Below are 15,270 nucleotides of genomic sequence, written 5' to 3' on the forward strand. Positions count from 1 at the left end.
TCTTGGGTCCTGAAGGAGGGGATGAGAGAAGGTGAGGCACCAGATAAGCATCAGTTGACTGTAGAACTGTAGTTCAGAAAATTACAAAGGTGGAAAGGCTATAGAGGCCATCAGGTTCCACACCCTTGGTTTAAAAAGCTAGGTCACACAGCTGGTGGTTTTCTCTCATTCCTGAGGTGAAGGTATGTGGTCTTGGGGAGGCAGGGAACCAGGTGGGGGAGGGGAGTGGGGGGGGTTGGGACTCTGCTCCAGAGGCCACCTGCTCACTGAGCCCTTGCAAATGGTCTGTGGGTGCCAGCCCTGCCTCTGCCCTTCTCAGTCCCCACCCTGCCTCTGCTTTCACAGCCCCAGTACATTTCATAAGGATAAGGAGGTGCCCCTCTGGGGTGTGAGAAATTAAGCTGCTGCCCCTGCCCCGCCCCCCTCCCCATCAGGGGCCTGGTTTTCCAGGCCAGTGAAATCAGCTGAGAGGATCTTATTCTGAGGAGCCTTAGGTGTATGTATGGGGAAGGGAAGAAAAGGCTGTTTGAACTCAGGATGGCTCCAGGCACTGTGCCCTGTGCTCAGTGATCTCATTTAGTTCTGCAGTGACCTAACGAGGTAGGCGTTTCTACCACCATGCAGCTGAAGTTTACACTGAGTCTTGTAGAGGTAAAGAGACTAACTCAAGATTTCACAGCTCATAAGCAGTGGAGATCTAAACTAAGCCTGTCTGTGACCTCTACAGCTTCTCAAAGTTAGGGGCCACTTTTTACTCATCCATATGGGCGGGAGTTCCCAAATCAAGTTGCGACAAGTAGGGTCCCTTTCCTTGAGGAACATCTTTCTATTTCTGAAGCTACCTGAACAGTTGCAGCTCAAAGTGCTTGGAGCTTTACAAAGGGCTACATTGTTCCTTTCAATCCCAATGGCTTTCCCTGTGCAGTAAGAAAGTATCAGAGCTGGGAGCCTTGAGAGTCCTTTAGTGTACTTTTCTTACTCATGTGATACCCAGAAGTGAGGTGGCATGCTCAGCCAGTTAGAAGTAGGGGCCTTCTCAGCCTCTGGACTCATAGTGCTCTCTCCAGGGGAACTTACTGAGGTGAATCTGTTTGGTTTTCCTGTGTTTGGGTAAAGGGTTATTTCTTTGATAAGACGGATTTAATTGAATTCCACAAATATTTACTGAAAGCCTATTGTGTACCCACTCAATTATCCTGGCCTGTTTGCCCCCAAGATTCTAGCTCATCCTTGTGTACACAGGTGTGACAAGGGGAGGACCTCCCTATGTCAAGACTATGTGACATATCCTGTAACTACTCAGGTCCTATCTTTCCTGCAAGAATTCTAAAGGGGGAAGTTGTGTCTCAGATTGCTGTGTGTGTCCCAGGGTTCCCAGACTTCTGAAGAAAAAGTTTTAAGTGCTCAACCTGCTACCTGGGGAACAAAGCAGCAAATGGTGGGTCAGGGTCTTTGGGAGACCCTTGCAGAGGGTAGGGTCAAGGGAAGGAGGCAGCATGGCAGAGGGAATGAGTTGCGTAGGCACTGCTAAGTTGGGTAGGCATCTTTTCCTGTGGAGCTAGGGTTGTGTAGTTTTATAGACAATAAAAAATCCTTTCTATCTGTGGTCCTTGATCAACTTCAGGAGAAAACTCTCCATTCAGCTGGGGACTCAGTGTGAATCAGGGTTGAAAACGTTCTTTGGAAAGCTTGTGGGCTTGCCTCCACATCTTAACATCTGGGGACATGTTGGCCCAGAAAGGGGAAGGGGCTTATCATTGACACAAGTGAAATGGAACATGCTCTTCTGAATGCCTGGTCAGGGTCCTTCAGACCACACTGTCTGGCTGCATAGGGAGGAACGTTCTAGGGAGCAGGGACAGCCTACTTCCAGCTTTAGCGTGTGCAGTCCTCTACCTGTGACGGGCTGGGCTTGGTGGTCAGAGGAATGTGCGGCAATGGCAACCCAGAAGGGAGAGGGTGTCCTCTCAGTGATGCCAGCCCCTCACCCTCCTTCTTTCAGACCCTTCCTTGAGGACTTGCTTAGGCCAGGGGGCTGTCACCTGTGGCTTCTTGCTGGGAATTCACCATTGAGGGAAGACATCAGAATACTGAGAAAAGTGCCCCAGCCTCAGAGACATTTGACCTGGGTTCGAGCTTTGCTTGACCATAGCAGCATGATTGATTGGCCTTTCTGACCTAGTTACCTCATCTGTAAAATGGGCTGAATAATAATTACCTAGAGTGAAGATTAAAAATTACTTATATAATGTGTTTTCACAAAGTAGATGACTATTAAATAGTACTCATTTTTCATGTATCCCTACTGAAGTAAAATTGATAAAAACATGTATGTTCAAATCACACAACTTGATGAGTTTTGACATTATTTGTATATGCTGATGAAATTCTCCCCCAAAGTAAGGAACCCTTACCTCCTCCTCCACCTAAAGTTTTCTCCATCACCTAATCCCTCCCTCCTGCCTCTCTATGTCTTGCCTCCCATGCCCAGGCTATCATGAATCTGCTTTCTAACACTATCAATTACTTTGCATTTTTCTAAAACTTTCTGTAAATAGCATAATACAGCACCTGCTCTTCTTAGACTCAATGTAATTCTATTGATATTCATTCATCTTCTGTTTATCAACAGTTGGTTCCTTTATTGCTGAGCAGTATCCCATTGTATGGAAATACCACAATTTGTTTATCCACTCACCTGTTGACAGACATTTGGGTTGTTCACTTTTTTTTTGCTATTACAATAAAGCCACTGTAAGCATTTGTGAAAGTGTTTTTTTGTGGGATACATACATTGTTTTCTCTTGGCTAAATACAGGAGTAGAATGGCTGGGCCATATGGCAGTGCATGTTCAACTTTTTGAGAAGCTGCCAGACTGTTTTCTGGAGAGCGTGTACCATTTCATACCCCCACCAGCAGTGGATGAGTGTTCCAGGCGCTCCACTTCCTTGTCAACACTGGGCATGATCAGTCTTTTTAATTTTAGTTACTCTAACAGCTGTATGGTGCTATCTTATAGTGGTTTAATTTGCATTTTCCTAAAGATTAATGATGCTGATCATCTTTTCATGTGCTCATTTGCCGTCTGCATATTTTCTTTGGTGAACTATCTGGTCAGATATTTTGCACATTAAAAAATGGGTTATTTGTTTATTCTGATTGAGTTACAAGAGCTCTTTATATATTCTATAGACTAGTTCTTTATGGGAGATATTTGCAGATATATTTTCCAGTTCTGTGGCTTGTATGTTGTGGGTGGCATTACTAAGTAAACTGATAATTACAAGTCAGTTGAAGGGTTGCTATGCATAAGAAAATATGAAGGAAAAGTCAGTAACCTTAGTTGAAATCAGGGAAGCTTTTTGGAGGAGAAGGTATATGAGTTGAGTCTTAAAGGAAATGAAAACTTAAGTAGGCGAAGGAAAGGCGGTCTAGGTAGAAGTTTGTACATAGAAAGGCATGGAGATATAGAATGTCAGGTGTGTGCAGAATTGTAAATAATTTGATGGGAGCACTGGGATTTTGCAGAAGGATATGGACTGGAATCCCAGCTGTCTCACTTGCAGGCCAAGTAACTTCTTTAAAAAAAAGTTTTTTTCTTTTGAAACAATTTTAAATTCATAGAAAGTTGCAAAGATAGTACAGAGGTGCCAGGTGCATCCTTTATTTAGTTTCTGCTAGTGGTTTCATCTTATGTAACTATAGCACAGTGTCAACACCAGGAGTCTGAGATCGGTACACTGTATGTATAGTTCTATGTTATTTTTTTGAGTGTGTAGATGAGTGGGGATACCACTGCAATCAAGACGCAGAACTGTTCTATCACCACAAAATCTCCCTTATGCCACCCCTTCGTTGTCACACTGGCCTGGCCCTGTCCCCTATTTTTCATCTGTACAATTTTGTCATTTTGAGAATGTTCTATAAATAGAATCATACCATATGCAACCTTCTGAGACCAGCTTGTTTTGACTTATTGTAATGTACCTCAGGTCCATCCAGGTGGTTGAGAATGTCGATAGCTTGATCTTTTATTGCTGAGTGCTGTTTCATGGTATGGATGGATCACTCTTGACCCATTGAAGGGCATTTTGGTTGTTTTCACTTTTTGACTATTACCAATATAGCTGCTATGAACAGTTGTGTACAGGTTTTTGTTTTTATGGGATAAAAGCTCAGGACTGCAATTGCTGAGTTGTATGGTAAGTATATTTTTAATTTTTAAAGAGACTGCCAAATTCTTTCTAGAGTGGCTGCACCATTTCATATTCCCACCAGCAACATAGGAGAGATTTAGTTTCTCCACCTTTTTGCCAGCATTTGGTGTTGTCATATTTTTATTTTAGTTGTTTTAATAGGTGGACAGTGGTATCTCATGGTCTTAATGTGCATTTCTCTAATGGCTTATTGTGTGACTTTTATTCTTCTTGTCACCCAGGCCTGGCTGTGTGACTCTAAACTGCAGCCTATACTTTTCAGATGTGAGAAGCTAGAGGACCTAGTGCCCCTCCCACTGCTTCTGGAACTCCCCCTGGAGTCTGACTTCCTTTGTCCTTTTGTAACCAATCAAACTGGGGCCTGTCCATGTGTTGCTTTCATGCATGACCCAACAATCAGTGTTAAAAGAAACAGATTTTTATTAACAGGGGTCCAACCTTGTGGGGACTAGGAGCACTCCTACTCAGTGCCCTGTTCTCCCATAAGACCCAGCACTTCCCTTGCTCCCTACCTGTCTATAACCCAAAAACCATGTCCAGAAGTCCCCCGTATCCTTATCTGTTCTTAAGATGGCTGAGCAAACAGGTCTCCATCCCCTCTGGAAGGTGCTCTTGTGGGTTTCAGAGTTGCCATCTTCTCGCAGCAGCTCTCTCCTTTAGGGCCTGGGGTACGTTGTCCTCAGCCTCCACGCAGTGGTTCAGGGAAATGTGCTGTGTTACATTGGATCATGGTAGAGTCCAGGGAGGTACACGTCCTAAGACAATGGCTTCTCTGTATGTCCTTCAGAGAAGCCAAAGTCTGCAGTCTCAGCATTCCCAGTCACAGTTGAGCTCAAGCATCTCCCATGAATCTGGGTGGTTAGGCAGTTTCCCACCACAGCTCCATCAGCTCTTTCCTTGCCCTTTCCTCAGCCCACATGGTGGAATCCTGACTCCTGGCTTGCATGGCTTCTACCTCACACACCAGCCCTTCTGGCCAAATCCTGACTACAAACTGCATAGCTGCTTGCTGCTTCCTTTTGAGACCTCATGGCAAATTCCCTTTCAAACTGCATGGTTGCTACCCCTTTCTCTTTCCGACTCTCTCTTATTTTAAATGCTGACCCAGAATTTCCTATATGACCTCATATCCGGCCTCTCCTACAATTTGCTACTTTTGCCAGTTTCCCTGTATCTTTTACCTTCTTTTGGCTGCCATCTATAGGCAGGGCAAGTGCAAAAGTTCCCTGTGACACAGGGGCATCTGGCTTCTGCTTCTCACTCAGGTGCTGTATAAGCTTCCCTGCCTGTCATGAGTCCCTGAATGTTCTGAAGGTCTGGGGCAGCAACACCGGCCTTTAACTTGTCATTGTTTTGCAAAGTAAGACTGCTACATTATCCACTCCTTCCTTCCCCCAATCCAGGTTTGTGGGGAATATGCTCCTATTTTCAGGGGCCCCTGCTCTGCACCCAGTTAACTCTTTGACCAGGTTAGCCAGTTACAGAAAGTCTTTCTGCCTTCATGGTCATGGCTCTGATAAAGTGATATTTTATAGGCCTGCATATTTTTTCACACAGAGGGTTTTTCCCCCCTTAGATGAGCAGACAACCTATAATGCTGTTTTGTTGTTGTTGCTGTTTTAATTGTGCTGTGGGGTAAGTTCTGTTTCCCCTGGGCTCTTCCTGGTGCCAGGCAGCCAAGATGAAGAAACCTCTAGAGTTGACCCAGGATGATTGTTTTCTCAATGTCAAGGTCTGAAGTGTCAAGGGAAGCTGCCATGGCCTCAGGCCCTCTCTATAATTAGCATCTTCTATTATTCAATGTTTCCACTTCTAGATGGAGAGACACCTCTAATGCTGGAAAAAGATAACAATGGTAACTAACAATTATATAGAATTTATGTACCAGATACTGCTTTCTATATAGTAAATCATTTAATTCCCCCAAACAACCCTAAGAGTTAAGTATTATGCATATCCTACGTATTAGTAATATCTCCACTTTACAAAAGAGAAAACTGAGTCACAGAGAAGTCTCATAGCTAGTAATTGCTGAATGAGTTGGGATTTGAACCTGAAACCAGAGGGCAACCCAGTCCAGGGCTCCTGCTGTCTGTCACCACTCAGACAAAAAGCAGAGACAGGGCTTGGATTATAACTACACTTATTAATATCAGAGGCCAGGAGTCTGAGAAGGTGGTAAAAACCCTAACATCCACCTTACCTTGAGCTTTCAGAAGCAAGTTTATATAGAAGAAACGCGGGATTTTGGGAGGGGGAAATTCCTATGGGGAGTGCAGGCAGGCATGCTGTTTTCTCTTGGGAGGAGGAACTGAAAGGGAAGTCTGCAGGTTTCTCGGAAGCTGGCACCCTTTGTTCCAGTGTTCTCTCTCTGTTTGCATTAGAATTCCTCTCTTCCCTGACACCTAGGGTTTATGGCAGGAGAGAGTGTGTATTCTCTGGTTAGGGAGGAGACATATAAACTATTTATTCTCAGGTGTCCTTGGTTAGGGGAGATAATGTCTTGCTATTCACCAGCTGGCTGTAACAGCTCAAACTGTTGCGCCTTGTTTAATTTTCTTGTCTCAGTTTCTCCTTTCCACTTGCCCAGGAATTTTCCTAGCTTCTTACTATCTTGTCTCAAACCCAGATGGTCTGATTCTCAAATCTGTCCTTTTAGTCATTATGCTGTAAACCCTCTGTGCTAGGGTGGAGGGAACCTCATGTAGTGTGCACCTCACTATGAGAATGTGAAAGGCCTCAGGCTCCCCTCTTAGGAGCATGTGGGAGGAGGAGAAGGAGGATGAAGAGGAGGAGGAGGAAGGCCCACTCTTGGGTATTCTGGGGCATCAGCAAGTTGTGATGTTGAGATGGGAACTGGAGTAGGTTGGAAGTGCTTTCCCAGGAGAATGGGGTGCTCTTTGGAGACCTGCACTGGGCCGGGGTAGTCCAAGTGTGGGTGGGGCTCAGGGTCTGAAGAAAGGGTTCCATCTGGAGCCTGCTCTGCAGTCCAGGTGGGCTCACACACCCTGTGGGAAGATACTGGAAGAGAATGATGTGAAAACCTTGAACTTGGGTGGCAACACATGATGCAATGGCCTCCAGACTTTCAACCACCTGCTGGTGAAGCAGCAGTAACCTGCACCTTGCACTGACTCCATGGTGACTGAGGTTAAGCTCAGAACTGTGCCTTATGGGGCTATGTCTTCTTTTTTATTGTTTGTTTTTTAATATGTTCATGACTCAGCTTATTACTTTGCCAAACATAGTGCATTATCATGGTGGTTTTGATTGTTATACAAATTTTTTAAGTTTATTTTTATATTTAAAAAGTTTTTATTGTGGTAAAACAAATATACATAACAAAATGTAGGCATTTTTAACTGTATAGTTTAGTAGTGTTAAATAGAGTATATATATTCTATTTAACACTACTCTATGTATAATAGAACAATAACTCAATGTATATAGAACAATATACATTATCCTCTGATGATCTCCAGAACTCTTTTCATCTTGCAAAATGGAAATTCTGTTTTCATTAAGCAATTTCTCTTAGTACGTTCCTCCAGCCCCTGCAACCACCATTTCACTTTCATTATACAGATTTTTTTATCCTCACCTGAGGACATGCTTATTGATTTGAGAGAGAGAGAGAGAGACAGAAACACTGATGTGAGAGAAACATCCATCAGTTGCCTCCATATACACTTCAACCAGGGATTGAACCCACAACCTAGGCAGATGCACTGTCTGGGGACTGAACCTGCAATCTTTTGGTGTACAGGATGGTACTCAACCAACTGAGTCATCTGGCCAGGGCTCATTATACAGACTTTTATAAACAACTTTTATTCCATCACATTAACTTGCTTTAAGTATCAATTCAGAGGTTTTGAGTGACTGGACTGAGTTGTGCAACCATTACCACCATTCAGTTTTAGAACATGCCCATCACTGGTGAGGTCATTCATACATGGAAAAAGCAAGAAAATTCTTTTTCATGGTAATGGTTCCATAATTATTTTTTTCTGGAATTAGTTCTATGCTCACAGCAGGAGCATCTTATTAATTTAATTTACTTAGTATTTACTGAGAGCCTGCTGGAGCCCACAGCTGGGCTAGGTGCAAAAGGCAATGAAGAGATAAACAAGTAGAGATGGCTGCCTCCCTGCAGCTCACGAACTTTCTACTGAACGTACTGTTAAATGTAGCCTACTTGCATGTCTGGGTGTCCTGGCAGCTGCTGTGCAGATACTTGATTTTTCATCCTGTGGCTCTTAAATTGAGGACCAAGCAAGGACCTCCCTTTTGCTATACAGGCACACCTCATTTTATTGTGCTTTGCTTTATTGGGCCTTACAGTTGTTGTGCTTTTTATAAATCAAAAGCATTCACTTTATTGCTGTGGTCTGGAACTGAACCCACAATATTGCTCAAACTGATATTGCACAGACATTATTGGCGGAACAGAAAGGAAAGTGTATTTTCCAACATCTGCAAATGACTCTAGACTTTGGCAAGCCTGGATGCAGAATTGGGGAAGAGAAGAAAGTAGGTATGCTGTTTCAGGTACAAACATTCAGCAGGTGGAATTGGGGTGAGGGTGCATTGAAGGAAGAAAAGAGCTAGAGCAAAATCAGGGCATCAGGCCAGGGTAAACTGAGTGAGTAGTGGTGTATTATGTGGCCTACAGCTTAGCGGCACATTGGCGTGTGGTGTGGTGTTACCTGGAGACTTGGGGGTGAGGAGGGAGTGCAGTCTTGTATGTTAGACTGAGGATTTTGGACTTAGTGGAGTAAACATGGAAGGCCATACTTTAACTTCTCTGAGGAAGGGCATGACCGTTCAGAAGGGCTAGACTTAGGAGAGTAATTTTGTGGTGAGGAGAGAGAGGGAAGCAGGCATGGGCTAAGAGGCTATCATGAGTGCGCTAATATTAGGTGATGTGGACCTGACTTGGGCAGGGGCAGTGGGCAAGCAAAGAAATGGGTGGGATAGAAGATTCTGCCAGGTGAGGGGAGAAAATCTCTCTGTCCCAACCTCTTCCCTGGCAGAAAATCTCTCTGTTCATAGCTGCCTTGCCCACCTGCCTGTTGCGTTTCAACCAACCCCTCACACTTAGGGTGTCCTAAGGCCGACTCAGCAATCCTTCCTCCATGCTTTTGTCTGCCTGGCAGGCTTTTCTCTCCCCTTCATTCTTCTCCTTGTCCCACCCCTCTTGCCAGGAGGAAGGAGAGGCGCCAGAAGGAAGCAGAACACTGAACACTGTACCTATGGAAGGCAGTGCCATGGAAGGCAGTTGTGGCAAACTATCAGAGAATGTGGCTGGCAGTGCCAAATGCCAATGAGGTGTGTGAGGGTGGGCACTGAAGAAGGGCTGGGGACTCAGGGCTGGTACTAGCACGAGGCCACGTGCCTGGGAGCAAAATTTAAGGAGGCTTTCAGGGTTAGAGTGTTAATGCTGTACTTGCGCAGTCCTGAGAGTGAGGGTCTCCTTAATTTGCACCCTAGGTACCTTCCTTGCCTTACCCTAGTCTTGGACTATGTTTCTGAAGAGATCTGGTAATTGGGAGGATGCTGGTGACCTTGGAGAAAGCATTAGATTGCAAAGGACTAAGGACTGAGTGTGGAACTGTTTCTTCAGTAGAAAGCCTCCTTAGGGAAGCTTCCTGAAGCTGCGTGGGACACACTTGTCTCACTCCTTACCCCAAGACAGCCCCTCAGGTTCTCCACAGACCACCTAGGGTGCCAGGAGCACAGTGAGAAGATCACCAATCAAATCCAACCTCCCAACCTGCCATAGAGAATTTTGAGACCCAGGGAGGTGTGTGATTTGTCCAAGGTCACATGGGGAGCTATGACCTTAGAGGTCTCCCTTTATTTTCTTTCAGTTTATTATCTTCAGTTGTTTTACATTCTCTTTTTATTGCCCCCATCTTTTCCCCCCACTATGAGAATCAGAAACAGAGTCAATACTCAAGATCTGATTTATATTTGAAGACCAAAGTCTAATTCTGAAATGTCCATTTACTGAGGGCCTGCTACCTACCAAGCATTATTTTAGGGGCTCTTCCATAGATTATTTTAGTTATTTCTTATAAGAGCCTTTCAAAGTACATGTTATTGTCCCATTTTCCTGATGAAGAGACTGAGGCTTAGAGAGAACAAATGGCTTGTTTGAATCTGCATAGTTACTAACTGGTGCTGTTGGATCTGGAGCCTCTATTCTTCCTCCACACCCCATGCTTCTTGAGTCTTCACGTGGACTGAGTGCTGTGATGCCAGGTACTGTGTTTTTTGTGTATGTGCTGGTACAGTATAAGCAAAAGAGACAAAAGTCCTGCTGAGACCTGCTCCACATGTCCCCCTGTTGGTGAGGGGAGATGGCCTTGCTCTTCATAAGGTCTCCTGTCCCAGGTGTCTCCGGGCTGCCTGTGGTGGCTACTGTGTTTTTTTGCTTTTGGTTTTGCTGAGGTAAAACCCATGGCTCAATTCGCTCCTCAGCCACCAAGTCACATGGATTCCATTCTCTGCCTCATCTCTGAATAGTTTCACTGACGTCACTCATAGGCAATACAGAGAAGTTTATGATGCGAGGAGCATGGTTCCTGCCCCGCACTCCCACCCCCGAGGAGAACTGATTCAGTTTCATAATTTAGCCCTGATACAGTCAGGTTATTCTGGCCTCCTCTGCCCCTAGCCCAGTGAGAATTTGGACCCAGTGTTTTCACTTGTCACTTTAGACCGTTTGCTCGAGTTTGCGGGAAAAGGCCTAGATTATTAATGCCCTTGTCGGGAACAGGTGCGCCCTGCCAGGCCGTCATGTGAGCCCTCTAAAAAGCCCAGGCTGCAAGGCCCGCACTTGTGGGCCCCCTGGCTCAGGTGAGAAATGTGATCCTATCCTGCAGGAACTGCAGACAGCCCAGGAGGGCAGAAGGCCACCTGGAAGGGACAGATCAGGGTCTCACCTAGGAATTCACAACAGCACAGTGAAGCGACCTGGGGGGCTGATGCCATCATGGTGCTTTGTGGAGGGGGGCACAATTTTTGAAGGTCTTTTTAGTCTGAAGGCCCAGCTCCCTCCCCCATAAGATAAAAATGAGTATATCAATAACCTACTTAGTAATATTTGGAGTGTATTACTCCTTAGTTGGACACTATGCTAGCCACTTGACATAAATTACAGGTACACTTCAGAGGTATTGTGGGTTCGGTCCCAGACCACTGCAATAAAGTGAGTATCTCATTAACGCAAATCACAACAAAATGAGTATGTCTATAATTTAATCCTCAGAAGAAGTCTTTGAGGTAGGCTTATTACCTTGATTTAATGGATGACTAAACAGCCTCTGAGAGATCAAGTGAATTACCTAAGGCCATGCAGGTAGAAAAGAGTAGAGGTGGGGTTTGAACTGAGGTCTATCTCATGCTCCTTTCAGGACCTTGTAAGCCACCAGAGACAGAATAATATTTTCCCAGTTTACCTTCAGGTTACCCCTGCAGTTGGCTCAACTCCTCCACCTCCCATCTTTGTCTCTTCTCGTCCCTGTGCTCTGGAGCCTGGTATTCTAGTGAGGACTTGACTAGACTTCAAAGTCAGCCAGGCCAGAGGTGGACGGTGGTGCTGCAGGCCGACCAGGGGTGAGGAAAGGTGGTCTCTGGCAACTTCTCTTCTATCACCTGAAGTGGCTCCACTTCACCTCCTCATGCTCCATCAGAGCTCCTTTTTAGTGCCAGGAGCTCAACACTGAATTTAGAGGAAATATTCTAATAACGTCACTGGTTCGCTTAGAAAACCTCCACCAGTCCCAATTTCTTGCAGGATAAGCTTGAAATTTATGTCTGGAGCAGATAATTTCACTGAACCCCATTTCCTGTCACTGTGGCTCTCATACCCTCACCCCTCAGAGCACCTCACCATTCCTGAGTACAATGGGCCCACTTTCATGATGGAGCTTTTGAACGACGTTCTGTTGGGCATGCCTTTCTCTGCCTGGCAAACTCCTGTTCATTATTCAAAACCCAGGGTGAACATTATTTTTTCTGATTTCCTCTAGCAGAGCTGGTGCTGCCCAGCCCTTAGTTCTTAATGCCTTACATGGTGTTTCACTCATCAATTCAAGCATATTTCTCTTCTCCTAAGGCTCAGGAGCAGGAATTGAAGACTTTTATTTCTGTATCACCTGTACTTGAGGCATATTTGTGTGAACAAATGAAGGGGGGCTCATTAATACAGCCATGTTCTGAAGTATGAATCACAGGTGGTCCCACCTTAAATGAAACACGATGTCACTTCAGAGAAAAAGAGGTGGTAATCAAGGACTATGGTGGTATTGATTATTTGACAGAGGAGCCAGGCACTGTGCTGAGAACATTATTGCAAATGAGCCAGGAGAGAGGCAGAGAGGCAGGCCGAGACCCAGAGGAGTGAAGTAATAATGCCGTGCCTTGAAGTTGGGGAGTGGAGCATGGCTTGCCCTGTTCTCTAAGCCAGCCTCTCAAATTTTGTCCCTGCCCTGCCTCCTAGGAGAGGAGCTCCTTTGGGTAGGGTCAGGTGCAGACATGGAAAAAAGAGTAGGAATTGTGGATGGTTCCAAAAGGAAGGGGGGAGGGATGGCATGCAGGAGAGAGGAGGAGGAACAGAAGCAGGAGAAAGTCTAAAGCCAACTTTTTGCCCCCTACTGTGGTACTGAGGGCATCTTGCTGGCCAGAGCTGATGCTCCTGAGGCTGCTCCTGAGGATGCAATATGAGCTGTGTCCAAGTGTGAATTTGGAGCCAGGCCCTGGATATGTAGGTCATCTGTACTACTGGGCCTCCTGCCCACTTGATTTTTTTTTCTCCCGATGCTGGGTATTGGCCCTTAGACTTTGGAGATGGTCAGGTCTGAGTTTTAATCCTGATCTCAGGTACTTGAATTGCTAATTGTATGGCAATGAGCAAAAATAATACCGATGCTATTTTTCTAGGGTCATTGGGGTCAGTGATGATGACAGTATTGACAGGCCTTGCACTGTGTGGCTTATGGCTTCTTATTTATTCCTCTGAATGCCCTATGGGTAGATGCTGTTATCATTATGAACTCTCAGATATGTAACTGAGGTTCAGAAAAGTTAAATAAGTTGTCCAAGGTCATCAAATGCAGGAGGCCCCAATCTTCTGGCCATGAACCACCATGGGTCCGGGCCTGCTAGGAACTGGGCTGCACAGCAGGAGGTAAGCTTGAATGTAATGCTCTTGAATTATCCTGAAACCATCCCTCCCCTCCCTCTGTATCCCCTCCTCTCTGCTCCCAGTCTGTGGAAAAATTGTCGCCCATGAAACCCATCCCTGGGGCCAAAAATTTTGGGGACCGTTGACCTGGTAAGTAAATGGTGGACCCATGTCTGCTACACCCCATCCACTATGTCACCATCTCCCATTTGCCTGATCCTAAGAGTCATCTGAGGCTCTTGTTAAAAGAGCAATCGCCAGGCTTCCTCTCAGATTCTAATTCAGTCTGACTGGGGTGGGGCCTGGGGAGCAGTGGGTGTAACAGTTACCTAGAATAATATTAGAATCTGCTGAGTTCAAGAAACAATTATTGTGCCTTCATGGTTGGCCCTAGGTAAATATTAACTAAAGGATATCTTATCATGCAAGATTTTCATCTTTTAAAAGTACATAACCCTGGCCATATAGCTCAGTTGATTAGAGTGCCATCCTAGTATGCCAAAATTGAAGGTTTGGTCTCTGATCTCCAGTCAGGGCACATGCAAGAAGCAACAAATGAATGCATAAAAATGTGGAATGACAAATCAGTTTCTCTCTCTCTCTCTTTTTCTCTCTCTTTACCCCCCTTCTTTCCCTTCTCTCTCTAAAATTAATAAATACAATTTTAAAAAGTACCTTGTCTTAGAACTAAGTTTTAAAGGTAAAAGTCAAGGGCAGTAGATTCTGAATCAGCAAATCTACATTCTAAAACACTAAACTTAGAACTGTCTGCAAATGGAATGAACTGCCTTCAAAGATCCCTGCCACTCGTGGTCAAGCAATTGGTGATACCACGTGTCAGGTGTGCCAGTTGAGAGGTCAGTTCTTCAAGGACCAAGTGCCTTGTCAGTGTCTGTCCTATGTATGCATGAACTGAGGAGGACTTTGGTGTTTAAGTTTTCCAGGAGAAGTGGAGTTGAGCCACTATGCAAAGCCAGGAAGGGTCTGATGGTGGGCAGATGTCGTTTTATCTGTTCATATTTCTGGGCCTTCTTGCCTTTGTTTTTAAGTTCTTAAGGACCATCCTGTGAGCATATAAGTTACAGAACATAGTAGGATATATTCCATCAGCACTTGGAGAAAGGCTTCACCCCTGTTTTTGTTCATTGACTTTCTGTTGCCAACCTCAGCCTTAATGAAAAAAACTCAGCACAAGCTTCCTTATAGACTAAGAGCAATCTATAGGACCCTGCTCAAAAACCAGAAGGAACCCTACTGAAATTATTGTATTGAATACTTTAATTCTAAGATCCATGGTAATAGCTGCCACTTTGAAACACTTACTGTATGCTAGATGCTTTACATAGCTTTTCTCATTTAATCCTCCCAACAACACAATGATATAGGTAACAATACCCCTGTTTTACAGATGACAAACCAGAAGCCCAGAGAATTCAGTTAAATTGCCCTTTGTGACTGAGATAGTAAACAATGGAGTCGGATTTCAAACCAAAGTTTATGTGATTCACAAATTAGAAGTTATTATGCCTGTATCACTTTGTCTCTCTTGATTGGACTGAAGCTTAGGGATTAGTCACCCTGACTGGTGATAGAAAGAAAGCTGTGTACAGAGTGTATCAAAGGGATGGCAGATATCTACATTCACATCTAAAATTATCCTTACCTTTTATTAATGTGGATAAGCATGACATTCCTTAAGTCATCTTTTGGTGATTGCAGCAGAAATAGGTTTCTGGTTACTAATGACTTCCAGTGAGGATACATTAATGCTAAGGATGGTGGCTGGCCAGTGGTTGGGGAACATGTACTTGCACTGCTGGGGTGCAACAGCAAGGGTGTCGAGGGCCAGGCATTTGGGT

At 44.8% G+C, this 15,270-nt stretch overlaps 1 protein-coding gene across 5 annotated transcripts in view; it reads left to right on the forward strand.

Moving 5' to 3' along the window:
• The window catches only part of ST6GAL1 (ST6 beta-galactoside alpha-2,6-sialyltransferase 1), a 120,632-nt gene that overhangs the window by 28,640 nt on the left and 76,722 nt on the right, over positions 1-15,270 (forward strand). For 3 of the 5 annotated variants that reach the window (XM_036017823.1, XM_036017822.1, XM_036017824.1), the window contains exon 3: positions 9,426-9,549. In XM_036017823.1, the coding sequence (XP_035873716.1) occupies positions 9,520-9,549 (30 nt within the window). In that variant the 5' untranslated portion in view covers positions 9,426-9,519. Of the gene's footprint in view, positions 1-9,425; positions 9,550-15,270 lie in introns of those variants that run through there. The other 2 variants (XM_036017825.1, XM_036017827.1) reach the window with 1 other exon arrangement.

Source organism: Phyllostomus discolor, chromosome 2, assembly GCF_004126475.2.
Source record: "Phyllostomus discolor isolate MPI-MPIP mPhyDis1 chromosome 2, mPhyDis1.pri.v3, whole genome shotgun sequence".
Classification (NCBI taxonomy): domain Eukaryota; kingdom Metazoa; phylum Chordata; class Mammalia; order Chiroptera; family Phyllostomidae; genus Phyllostomus; species Phyllostomus discolor.